Source organism: Malus sylvestris, chromosome 3, assembly GCF_916048215.2.
Source record: "Malus sylvestris chromosome 3, drMalSylv7.2, whole genome shotgun sequence".
NCBI classification, from domain to species: Eukaryota; Viridiplantae; Streptophyta; class Magnoliopsida; order Rosales; family Rosaceae; genus Malus; species Malus sylvestris.
Window position 1 is genome coordinate 12,924,255 of NC_062262.1, and position 13,523 is coordinate 12,937,777.

The 13,523-nt window shown below is 35.0% G+C and overlaps 1 protein-coding gene and 1 pseudogene across 1 annotated transcript; one reads left to right on the top strand and one right to left on the bottom strand.

Annotated features, from left to right (window-relative positions):
* Positions 1–1,041: 1,041 nt before the first annotated feature.
* Positions 1,042–3,304, bottom strand: LOC126616985 (uncharacterized; annotated as a pseudogene).
* A 4,068-nt stretch (positions 3,305–7,372) lies between these two features.
* LOC126614290 (uncharacterized) lies at positions 7,373–10,860 on the top strand. Its single transcript, XM_050281872.1, has 7 exons — positions 7,373–7,681; positions 7,790–7,830; positions 7,924–7,987; positions 8,307–8,501; positions 9,415–9,486; positions 10,198–10,373; positions 10,477–10,860. The coding sequence occupies exons 1-7, from the start codon at positions 7,544–7,546 to the stop codon at positions 10,592–10,594; spliced, it is 804 nt and encodes a 267-aa protein (XP_050137829.1). The 5' UTR covers positions 7,373–7,543; the 3' UTR covers positions 10,595–10,860.
* Positions 10,861–13,523: the final 2,663 nt, after the last annotated feature.

The window sequence follows — 13,523 nt, forward strand, 5'->3', positions numbered from 1 at the left end:
TATCAAACTGAACTATTTATCAAACTCAACATACTGTTTCGTAAAACTGGAAATACTAAAACATTGAATTCATATTTATTTCTCGAACATAATTCCAAATCAACAATTACATACTCCCAAACACCAAGTGAAACAAAATAAAAAAAATATCCAAAATGAAAATCTGGTACATATCACTAAAAACTCCCATCTCTCAAAACAAAAAAGAAAAAAAATCAACCCTCTTGTATAACAACTTTACATGAAACCTTGTTATGTCCCGAACAACCACACTTACTACAAGTGACAGTCTTCTTACTCCCACTGATTTCCCCAGCAGATTTGATCCTAGTTTTCTTTGGTCTTCCAGACGGAATCTTTGTAATTGGAGGCCTCACACCATTTATGATAGTATCAACATTCAGCTTTTCCAAATCTAAAAATGGATGCATGACAAATTGATATGTTTTCCGATAAAAGCTTGCTTTCTAGTAATCATCAACGTAATCGAAAACATCACGATTATCATGTTGCAACACCTGTAAAACATGAGAACATGGGAAACAATTATGCTGCCATTGCACACAAGAACATGTCCTATCATCCAGACAAACAACAAACCGATTCCACTCTGTCCTAACTTCAAAAACATCCGCATCAGAACGACTAATCCTCCAATGCATGCTCTCCTTCAACATCAACTTCATCTCATTTTCTTTCTTTGGACACAAAATCGTATGAATATTCTGACCAAATATTCTTTTCTCAGCCATACTACCCATCAACCGAACTCTAATGTCTTCAAGAAGATCCATAAGTGGCATACAACGACTATTCGACACCATGGCGTTAAAAGATTCTGAAAGTGCATTGCTCATCGATCCCCATCTCTTACCAGGAAAATGGGCAATAGCATAGTTCTCTTTTGGCAAATCACACAAAAAATTCTTCATATGCCCTTGCCCATTATCCTTGAATTCAGCCATGCAATCATCAAAATCAGATGGGGTACATGCGTACGCACAATTTGCCAACAAATTCATCATTTTCTTCTTTAGTCCTTCACCGGCAGCCTTTGGAAATAAAGTACTCACATTCTGTTTCAAATGAACAATACAAAATGAATGTGAACACTCGGGAAAGAATTCTCGAATGCTCTTCAAAATACCATCATGTCTATCCGACATAAATGTGATCACCCTCCCTTGAGGCCTCAATATACCAGATAATATTGCCAAGAACCATCTCCAATTTGCTATCGTTTCTGAATCAACAATAGCATAAGCAACCTCAAAAATCTCTGCACAGCAAAAGTGAAAATGCACTGTCAAATGTCAACTACTTCTGAAACTGTAATTGAACTATTTAGTATACTTTGTTTCAACTACTTTTGCAACCTTTTTTCTTTATTTGAACATAAAATCAAAGACCAATGCACAAAATAATAATAATAATAATAATAATAAAAACAGATACAGTCAAAGTATCACCTATTTATGAGACTGATTGAACTATTTCTTAAACTGTTCTTCAACTAGTTCTGGATATGTTTCTTTTGCACAGTAAGAAAACAGAAACAAATAATGTCCAATATAAAAGTCTAAAATTATTAACTCACCATCGTTACCATTTTTTGCACAGCAAGACAGAAGTGTTCCCTTGTATTTGCTCTTGATAAAAGTACCATCAATGAATAACATCGGGCGACAAAACATGAAACCTTTTATCCATGCATCATAAGCAATAAACAAACGAAGAAATCTATTGCTCTCCGGTACAACTTCAAGCTCAAAAACAGATCCAGGATTGCTTGAACGAGCAGATTCAACATACCAAGGCAAGAACTTGTAAGCATCAACATCATCACCATTTAACTCAAAAACTGCCCTCTGTTTGCCAAAATAGGCAGTAGAATAATCGATATCTAATCCATAAAACTGTTTTAAATTTGAAATGATCTCCTTCGGTTTAATAAGAGGATTTGATTGAACCTTATCTTTGATGAGAGAAGCAACAAACTGTCGGCCAACAACTTTGTTTTTCTTCTTTCGAATCATACCCTTGCATGTATGCAGATTATGCAACTTCCGAATAACAAAAAAGTTATTAATATCACACTTGGATGCATACACACGCCAAAGACAGCCATCAGATTCCTTCCTAGAACACTCCGCACTAATGCGATTCTTATCGTTCTTCAAATACTTCAAATCAAAACCACATTCAACAAAAAACTTCTTCAACTTATCTCGGAAATCAACACAACCTCCCCTAAAGACTTGCCCCTCAGATTCTATGTAATTGTCCCATTCACATGACATATAATTGTGCACACCGTAAGAACCATACTTTCCTAAATGATCATTTTCACTAGAAACAATCATAGAGTCTAATGTACGGCAAGAAGAAGATGTGCTTTCCGAAGGTAACTGAACTATGGAACCATCACATTTGTCTATAACCAATATTTGTACAATCGATTTCCCAACAACATCAAGAACCATCAGCATGTTTAGAACATCGGCATCACAATCTAACACGCAATTAGGATTTTCATTCAAACCATATCGCAACTCAAAACAACAAACTCTCAAACCCTTAAACCTAGAACAAAGATCAATGCAAATCTGATTGAAGGTAGAAGATGATGAAATAGAACTAACGACGCATAAACCACCATATGTAAACCGAGCTAGTTTACCATTCTCCATAACTGTTTATTAATAAACAACAACTGTTTATTAATCGGTTGCAAATATAAATTCAAATCTTTGTAAAACAAATCAATACCTAATAATTAAACAATATGCATATAAAATGAACAAAAATAACACTATTTATAAAACACAACAATCACAAAAAAAACAAAACAAAAAAAGTGTGGTTTTATAGTTCACGTAAAAATGTGTGGTTTTCTACTTTAGTATGATAAATAGTTCAGTTTGCTAAATGGTTCAGTTTGATAAATAGTTCAGTTTGCTAAATAGTTCAGTTTGATAAATAGTTCAGTTTGCTTTGGTAAAAAAATGTGGTTTTCTAGTCACTTTGCTAAATAGTTCAGTTTGCTAAATGTTTCAGTTTGATAAATAGTTCAGTTTGCTAAATGGTTCAGTTTGATAAATAGTTCTTTTCATACACTGTTTCATAAAAAAAGAACACTATTTCTGAAAAAATGTTAACAACATCAAAATGTGTATAACACGAATTAATTCATAATAAATTTCTGAAAAAGAAAACAAAATCAAGATGACCAACATACAATATAAACAAAAAAAACAAAAAAACAAAAAAAAAAAAAACTTACCTGAGATTCTTCTAAATAAGAAACTCCTAACTGAAAATTTCACAAACCGGAATCAATCTGAAAACAAATCAACAACAATATATAAGTCAAACAAAAAGCTAAGCATAATTCATGCAAAAAAGAATTCAAAATCGAATTCCAATTCAAAAAAAAAAAAAAAAAACAAACAAACAAACAAATCAAAACTTACCAGAAATTCTTCGAAACTCCTAATTGAAAAGTTCACAAACCGAATCAATCTGCTAATCTGAAAACAAATCAACAACAATATATAAAGTCAAATAAAAGCGAAGCATATTACATACAAAAACGAATTCAAAATCGAATTCGAATTAAACAAAAAATCGAATTCAAAATCGAATTCAAACGAAAATCTAACCAAATATGAAAGACGATCACTCCAGTTACAATATTCAAGCACAACGAACAACACCGATGACAACGATTCAATAGAATCTCAAAATATGCAACCACTGCGAATCTGTTCTGAAACAAATGTTTATTCCGGAAAAATAGAACAACGGCGATCACGATTTCAAAATGCGCATTACTCAAACCACTCAACCAGATTCATAAAAAATTGAAAATCCCACCGAAACTGGTCGGCAACAATTAAAATTCAATTAGGTTATATGTTCGGCTAACCCCAAACCGAGTAATCTAACAGAATAGTTAAATTAGGTTAACCACATCTGTTAGGGGTAAAATTGACAAACCATAATATTATTTAATCTGGACTATTGTATTTGGGCTGATATAATAATGGGCTTTGTACTAACCATTAAATAAACTTTCAATGTGGTTTTTGGTTAAAAGTTAAACTTTTCAAGCCCTTTTGATTAGTTTTCCTTTATGAAAATTGGGATGATGATGAACATTTTCTTCTAACGTGTGAATACTTTTTATTTTTTACTTTATTATTTTTTTAAATAGGGCATGCTATACTAATCTGGTTGTGAGATTGCGGTAAACAAAGCCAAATTTATTTTCACGTAATTACTAAATTGCTCATATTTTTTATTTGAGTTTAGTTTTGATGAGGGGTTAAAATGGTAATTTTCTAGTGTTTTGATTGACAACCAAGTTTTATTAATAGGTAGGTTAGATATTCTTTGGAATTAAATTTAATTTCAATCAAACAAAAAGTAAAGTAATAAAACATAGGACGGCAAAATCAAGGTGAAGTTAGTGAACGGCCAAAACCACGGCGCACGCCATAATAAAAAAAAAGAATTGGTATTAACACTTCAAAAATCTTATTCTGCACTCTTTATAAGTGTATTTTTCTTTCTAATTATAAAAAATTTGGAATGTTAATTGAGATTTTTGAAGTGTCAATAGTAATTCTCATAAAAAAAAATGTGCGTACAATTTCAGAAAACGACAAATATTGAGGGTAACCGACTTGGCTGGTCCAACGGCTAGTTTCTTTTTCCTTTGTCTCCAAGGAAACCGGAAACCCTAACCTTACCCTCCTATAAATATACACTTTCCTATTCCGATCGAACAGTACTCGAGCAAACACTAGACAACTACTTCGCTGCACTCCACTTGATCCATCACATCACATATCAAACGTCTGCAATGCCTAAATTCCGTCCTCCGCCGGGTTTCCGCTTCGATCCCACAGACCAAGAAATCGTCGTCCTTCTCAGCAAGATCGTGGTAGAGAAAGACCCTTTGATGGCGGGATACGACAGCCATATCCACAAGTGCAGTTTGTTTGGGCATAACTCGGAACCATCTGAGATCTGGGAGCGCTACGGAGGAGATCAAGTCCATGGCCAACAACTCTTCTTCTTGTCCGAGCTCAAGAGGAACCGTAAGAACATCAGTCGCAAGATGGGGCATGCTGGTACTTGGAGCGAAAGTGGGTCGAAAGAGATTGAGGGCCATAGAAACCCTAATCCTATCGGTAGGAAAAGGAAATTTCGATTCGAGAATAAATGGAAGTCAGAAGACCACGGTAGGTGGCTTTTAGAAGAGTATAGTCTTTACGATGCTGCGGCTCATGATTGTAGTGACACCAAGGCCTCAAAGAATCGTTATGATTTTGATTTCGTGATATGTAAGATGAGAAGGAAGTCCGGTGAGAATAAGAGAAAGAGTTCGGATGATCCGAATACGAATAATGTTGAAGAACCGCAAGAAAGCTGCTCTACTCTAATTACTAACACTGATCACCTCGTGCTGCCACTGCCTGATGAGAGCAATAAGAGGAAGAGGATGACCGATATTGCTTATGATGATGATCCCGCATTATTCTTTAATGAGGACTTGCTAATTACTAGTCCTACTGATACCTTCAGCATTGAGGAACTATTGGCGCCCCTAGATAGCGAGTCTGCGCTAGCATCATCAGAAAATCTGTCACCTGATCAAATGGCTGAAACCCAAGAAGATGTGCCTTTGCCGACTGTTGGCTATGCCTGGCCTGGTGCTGATGATGGAGGACCACTTGAAACTTACTATCCAATTCCAAGTCATTACTATCCATTGGAAGATCATCAACCGAAGGATCAGAATGTGAATGTGATCAACAATGGCGAAGAGAGCATTGATATATTATTCTTAGACGATAACATGCTGCGTAGTAGTCATATTCCTACCTTTGATTCTGAAGATATCTTCGAAACGCTTGACTTTGATCATGATCAGAAGGATGGAAACCAAGAGCAGCAACTGCCTTTGCCAACTGCTGGTTCTGCCCAGCTTGCTGTTGAAGATGGAGGACCAATTGAAGCAAACGATCAGATTCCGAGCAATTACTTTCAGAATTTGTTAAACCAACCATTTGAAGACAGCACCTACAACTACTGTTCCGATACATTTATCAATGAGCTAATGGGATTTTGAACAAAAGGAGTACTGATCTGTATAGGAGATTATGGAGGATAAGATATATTGTCAAAGTAATCATTGCTGCAGCAGTAATATTCACTACTGCTTGTAGAACTTGGTGCATAGTGAATGTTTGAAATAAAATTTTGACGAATGTATTTTCTTTTCGTATATATGCAATGTTTCTAAGTTGTTCATGTTTCTAGTTAATTTCTACATGCAAATTCATCGATAAAGATTCAAACAACGAAGCCTGTCAAATTTACTGTTAATCTGGTTACCTTTTTTAGTTTGCACAACAAAAAGTCATTAGGAAAAGCACACAAGAATTGCCAGACAACTAGGCTCTGATAAGCGAGTGAAAGGAACTGCGCCCGACAATATATGAGTAAACACAATTCAGAAACACACAAACACAACAGTTTATGTAAATCAATAAGATATGTTCCATCTCTCAACTAACCTTAAATACAGTCTGCCGCAGATTCCAGCAGAGAGTCTCCAGAAGACATGAACTCTGACATAAACATTGAGCTCATTTATTCTAAAAGTTTCTACAGGGAAACTGAAAAGAAAGGAAAAAAACATCAGGTTAAAAGAACCAAATATTTTCATGGGGAAGTATGCATGGTCTGCTTGAGTTGCAGCACACTGACATCAAGGCTTTCTTTGACAAAAGTTTGATATTGATGCATAATGGTTTTAGACGTTCATAAATTTTATGGAACTTCGCGGTTCTGTCTCAATTAGTGCACCATATATGGTCGTGGAGGAGTACAAGTTGTCCAAAATAAACGGTATTGACTCTGTGGCATGTGATGTAAACTTTTTCTTATTAATATGAAACAATCATGTACTTTTCTTATGTTAGATGAAACTACTGAAATTCTATTAAGATCATGTCCTTAGTTTTAGTTCTATATATTATTTGTTTATATTCGTTTTTTCTAAGAGACAAGTTTATAATTTTAGATACATTCTAGAGGTTATTTTAGGAATAATAGTGAGTGGAGAAATAACATTTCAATTTTTAACCTTTTATGATGGGTGAAATTATAATATGGGTGAGAAAATAGAACACTGGAGTTTCAAAAAGTGCTTCTTAAAAAGTACTTAACAAGTGTTTCTCTATAGCCCGAAATCATTTTAAATATTTTCTTCTAAATGTGGTCAAAAGCACTTTTTATTTTAAATAAGTACTTGGTGCATAGATCCATTATACGCAACCAAATTAACAAGTAGAAGCCCATCATTTTGACTGAGCTTTGGCCCATCACCTGGCCTACAGCCTCTGCAAATCACCATCGTCACGGTCGGAGAACTGGCAAGTTTACAACGTAACAAATTCTGATACAACAACAAAAACCCTAAAAAATCTTTGAATTTGAATTTAGGGTTTTGCACAGTGAGATAGAAATTATGAACCGATTCAGCCGATCTTCCATATTCGCTTCTCAAATCTTGAGGCCCAATGAGAGCAAGAAGCAGCAGCTGCTTCCAGCTTCCCAGCATTTCTTAGCTCAAAGAAGCTCCAATCGCTTCTTCGACATTTACAAGGTACCATACCCATTTAAATGTGCAGTTTTTAGTTTTTTTTCTTTTTCGAAATTAGCCAATACCCAGTATTGTTAATGGAATTTAGGGAAACCCCATTTGATTTTGCAGCTTGTAAATAAAGCAGCTATAGAGAAAGAGCGTGCCCGGCTGTAAGTTCTTGTACCATTTTCTGTTTTTTTTTTCAATTTTTTTTTGGAGGGCATGTATCAATATCAATGCATTGTTGATGTAATGTAAGGCAGTTCAGATGAGTTGAATAGGGGGTATTTTGCTGATATGTCTGAGCTTAAGAAACATGGTGGGAAGGTAAGGAAACATTACCTTTTTAATATGATTTTGCATCCATAATTCATTTGGGGTTAGGGGTGATCAACCAGGTACATTGTCATGCCGAAAGGCAATTCCTTTTTCTTTGTTCATAATTTGGAATTGGGGTGGTAAGTAGTACTAACTGATAGTAATATTAGCCTTTTGGGGGGAAGCATTATGCTTTCGTAAATCATGCTGATGGGGCATGATCTTATTTGAAGACGCCTTTACTATGTGCACTAAAAAGCAAGTTTCAGTGATGTCTTGTTCAGTTTTTATTTAAGTTTGAAATGTAAATTTTAGTTTCTTTGTGTAGATTTATGTGGCAAATAAAACCATAGTTCCTGCAATGGCAGCCGTAAAGTTTCCTGACTTAGAAGTGAACTACTCTGATGGAAAAATATTGAAGCTGCCAGTTCGCTCCAATGGGAATGGAAATGTTGCTGAGGCCTACAAATTGGAAGTCCCCAAGGCATCTTTAGTATGCCTTTCATTTCGAGCAAGCTCCCAGGTCTGCAGTTGAGTTATTTTTGTAGTATTTTTATGCTTTCAAATGCGCAACCTGTCTTGAATTATTTGCAATATTTGAGGAATTCTTATAAAAGACTTTTCCACTCTTACTATAGTACGTATGTATAGGACCTCTCTATCAAGAATAATAAGGCCAGTAGGGCTGTGATGTGAGCAAAGGGAACCAGAAGGATAGAATTCTATTTTGCAATTTATACATTCTCTTCTGAACATGGAGAGAAAAACTGTGTAAATTTTTTAGAAAATTCTCCGATTACAATAATGATAATAAGACATGTCTAGGAATTGAATTGTAATCTTTCTATCGCCTATTATTGGATCCTTGCAACTAATGGTTGTAAAGTCATCAAACAATGGCAAGGCACACCTCAGAAATTGGAAACATAAGCTGTACATGGGAGGTGAGCCAGGTGGCAGATACGATTGATCCCTCAGTGTTTTTTATTGATCTGGAGAGTGAAATGCAATTGATCTTTATCCTAATAGCTTGGTGAGCAGAATTGATCATTAGTGTAATCCTAAAGATCCATCCCAACTGACTTATTTCGTGGAGCTATATTCTGAAAGATGCATTTAAGTCATCCTTCTAGTAGGGGAAACCACTAGAACTTCCTTATTGATGTTAAGTTTATTTAGTTCTTACATAGCTCAAGAGTGTGTATGTTGTTCGACTGACCTGAGGGTGCTATCATTTTTCCATTGCCAATATTCAATCTTGTTAATATGTAAGCTAGGTAGCAACTTTGTAGTAGGTATTGGTACTTTATCATGGACGTATTATGTTTGGTTGTGGAATGTAGAATGTTAGTTAAACTTGTTATGTTATTGCATCAATGTTTATGGTTTTCTGTTACTGTTGTTGCTACAAAAATTAGTTTCTTTTTCCTTGACAGGGAATGATTAATTCTTGGAGCGCCCCTTTTCTTGATGCTTTTAGTGATTCAAGGGACGTTCGACTATATGAGGTATAAGTAGTTGTATAAATCTTCATCATTGATTCAACTTTCTGCTTTTACTGTAGGTATTACCCATTTGTGCTTTCATCTAACCTAGTTTCTTGAATTCTGTAAGTTTATATAGAGTTTCGTGCAAAGTGTGATGCAAGTGTGAAGTAAGCCCTCTTAATTAGTTAAAAGTGGGTGCATCTAATGGCAATGTTTATTAGAAATTATCTTTAACGGGTTTAATAACAGCATACATTTTCTCAAATAAAATTTTCCAGATAAACATTGTTTTGATTACATGTATAAAAACATGAAGGTTATCATTATTGAGACCTTTGTATTGTCTTACTCGTTTTCTTTTTATGTATGTGATGGAAATGTGGGACTTGCATGCAATCCCCAAGGACTAACATTTGTGTGACATTTCTTCTTCTTTGCTTTATTTGTTTTCTGTATTGATGGAGCCATAGGAGGAGGAGGTCACTTGTCCTCAATTTTGTTTGGGAATGTACTTGTGCTATAGTTATTTTTTCTCTCAGCTAAATTGTAGCTTATGCATATAGCATACTGTGTTTGCGCACGCGTATGTGTGTTTTGTTGGGAAGTGGTGAACAGAATCCAAGGCACATCAGCCTTGTTCTTTTTCTCATATTATTCTGGAATATATCACTTGGAAGTTCGTTTCACCATTATTATTAGTACATTTAAGTTAATTAATGAAGCTTCCTCTAGGTATCATTAATAGACTCATGGTTCTTATGTCGGAGTCCAATTAAGAAGCTTCTGCTCCGGATTATGAGGAAATCAAAGCATCACGAAAGCACTGAACTCAAAAGGCAGATCGTATATTCATTTGGTGACCATTATTACTTCAGAAAAGAACTGAAAATGCTGAACCTTCTGACCGGGTATGGAAGCTTTCTTTTGCCGTTGAATTTGTGGTTGTGTGAGTTGTTGCTAGAGTATAATTTTTTTGACAAGTTGCTTCTTGTTAATGTTTCCACCGAATAGGTATATTTTCCTGCTCGATAAATTTGGTAGAATAAGATGTCAAGGCACTGGATTGGCTACCGAAGAGGAATCGTCGTCTTTTCTTTCATGCACAAAACTGCTTTTGGAAGAGAAATAAGGCAGTGCAAGCTTATCCCTTGATACATACATCTTGAGGTGATACGAGTTCATAATTCAAGGATGCTAGACTGTAGCAGTTCCACTCGCAATGCCACATTTCTGTATTTCGTGTTTAGTTTTCATACGTAAAATGTCGAATATGGCAATGATTTTGTCATATAGTTCAGTTCTTTGGTCCGTATAATTTGAAATTTTCGATTTAACTCGTGTAGTTTACTAAAGTTTTGCAACTCGAGCACCTCAAACATGGTCTTAGCATTGTAATTTTTTCCCTCTAAAACCGTAAAAGGCTATTCAAGAGTGAATGAAGAAATAGGAAGTCCGTTTGGGCTCCACAAAAAACTTTGTCGGAGGGCTAAATGTAGCTCACTTGAGGACTACTTGTAGCTCACTTGAGGTCTTAGCATTGTAATTTTTTCCGAACAACCCACTTCCCATGCTTTCTTGTTTTGTGTGGTCACGATTAAGTCATGTCAACATTTTATATTGTTTTTTTTATAGAGATAATAAGACAAAAATGAATAGTAATATAAAATGTTGACATGGCTTTAACCGTGACCACACAAACAGGAGGGCACGGGATGGCATCGGAAGTGGGAGGGCAGACAATCCTTGTCCATTTTTTCCCTCTAAAACCGTAAAAGGCTATACACACTTTTAAGAGTGAATGAAGAAATAGGAAGTCTGTTTGGACTCCACAAAAAACTTTGTTGGAGGGCTAAATGTAGCTCACTCGAGGACTACTTGTAGTTAGCTTTTCTTGTTGGTTAGAATATAATCTTCTTTTTAGAGACGCACTTTGCACATTATCAGGTTAAAAATAACCGCCGAAAAGAAAACTACCATTAGTACTATCATTTTATCTTTATTTCTCTCCAAAATCAATAATATTTAATTATTAGGCGATTTACGAATCTTATTTATGTTGGTAAAGAAGCATAAAAAAACGTTGCTTGATATCGATCGTTCCAAAACAAATGAAAAACGGTAGACCCAATTCTCTTCCGATTTGGTCTCTTCCGATTTGGTTTACGGGTAAACGGAGAGGATCCATATCTCTACGCATTTTCTGACATCACATAGCCCACGTCATCCTATTTTATCGGGAATCGCATGGCGACTGGAACCAACGTGCGAAAGCTTGGTCTTTATCTTTTTGTTGCGGCTAGGAAAGTTGCCATGCAATTTCTAACAGAATAGGATTCTTTCCCTTTTTTTTATTTTTTATTTTCTCTTCCATCTCCTCCTATTTGAACGGTTATAATTAAGCCACGTTAACATCTTATATTAATTTTTTATTAAAAAAAAAAACAAAATAGAGAATGTAAGAAGAGGGGAAAGAATCCTAGTCCTTTCTAATTAGTGATTATTCTTTGATATTATTATTTGGTCACGGTGCCAAAGATCATTGAAAATTCTATTTTTGAGAGTACATACTTATTAAGAAAATTTACACTCTTTTAAAAACCTTCACATTTGATTTGATGTATCTTAAATTTTATGATTTATACAAGGGTTGTTTTATTAACACCCCACATCTTTATGAGTACAGCCCACATCTAAAATGTGCCTCTAAAATTCTAGCTTTGTCCTCCTTTTTTCTGAAGCCACCCCATCCCCATAAACAAACGACAACAAAAAAGCTAGCTCGACAGTCATAGGCCACCAATATAAGAGGTATCCGTCATTGATATCAGCACAGCCAAAAATCCCCCACGTTGCGGAAGTTGACAGCTAATACCGACTCTCTAATTGACCAAGAATTGCCCAACACTCTTGATTCACACACCCCATCTCCCAATTCCCTATTACCTACCGGCGAGTGGCTAGTGATTGGATATATAAATACACACACATATAGAGAGAGAGAGAGAGAGAGAGAGAGAGAGAGAGAGAGAGAGAGAGAGAGAGAGAGAGCATGGCAAATGGCGAGTGGTTGGGATTTTTTGCCCAGCAACTGGCATAAGGGGGTGGATGGGCTTTATTTTGGACATCATAACTTAATTCAAGTCAGGGTAAAAACGGAAATTTAACTAAAAAAATAAAATTATGGGGTGTATTCATAAGATTGTGGGGTGTTAATAGAATTACCCTTTATACAATTCATTCAAATCCTAATCATCAACTGATACCTAAGCATCGAATTGCAACTGTGAGTACAAAGATAAATGTTTAGCTCGATTATTCTCTTATTCGTACAATGACGTTGAACGACTTCAATCTTTTGTGCAAATAATGACTTGGTTGTTGGACTTCCCTTTTCTAGGCAGCCCTAGACATGTTTGACGACTTAGTGACTTTACTTTAGTAAATAACGTACATATTTTCTTTAAAAATTGCTTAACCCGCTTAGACCTACTCCAACCTTTGAAGTTAAACTCAAAATTTAGGTTTTAAATTTACCCCAACTTGCTCCAACCCTTAGGGAAAATATGAGTTGAAACTCAAAATTCATTTATGGGGCAAATTTAGCCCATGATTTCCCCTAGATTAGTGAGGCTGACCCACCATATATGTATTTTTTTTTTTAGTTTTATATTTATAAATTCATTGAATCCAACGGTTAAGATCTAATTTAATCAAATCCAACGGTAAAAATTTAAATCTAACGACTAAAGTAATTAAAAATATATTTTATGTGTTTCATATTCTTTCGTAGTGTTCCACGAGTTTCATAGTGTCGGTTTAGTGATTTTTCAAAATTTATCGGAATATAAATATTTTTAGGTTAAAATGTTCATAAAATTAAATTAGGATAGTCTACACAATTTTTTTTAATATAAAAAAAAGTTACTTTAAGAAAGACAAAAATTATCTTAAATTCATTCTTTAATAATCTCTGACTAAAAATTTAACCATAAGGGTTGGAGGAGAAAAACTGTTTCTGAGTTAAAACCTAAATTTTATGGGTTAAAAATTTTAGGCTT

Excerpts from the sequence above, each read along its gene's own strand:
- LOC126614290 (XM_050281872.1), top strand. The coding sequence starts at position 7,544 with ATGAACCGATTCAGCCGATCTTCCATATTCGCTTCTCAAATCTTGAGG. Across the intron at positions 9,487-10,197 it reads GGGACGTTCGACTATATGAG|GTATCATTAATAGACTCATG; the intron begins GTATAAGTAGTT and ends AGCTTCCTCTAG. Across the intron at positions 10,374-10,476 it reads ATGCTGAACCTTCTGACCGG|GTATATTTTCCTGCTCGATA; the intron begins GTATGGAAGCTT and ends TCCACCGAATAG.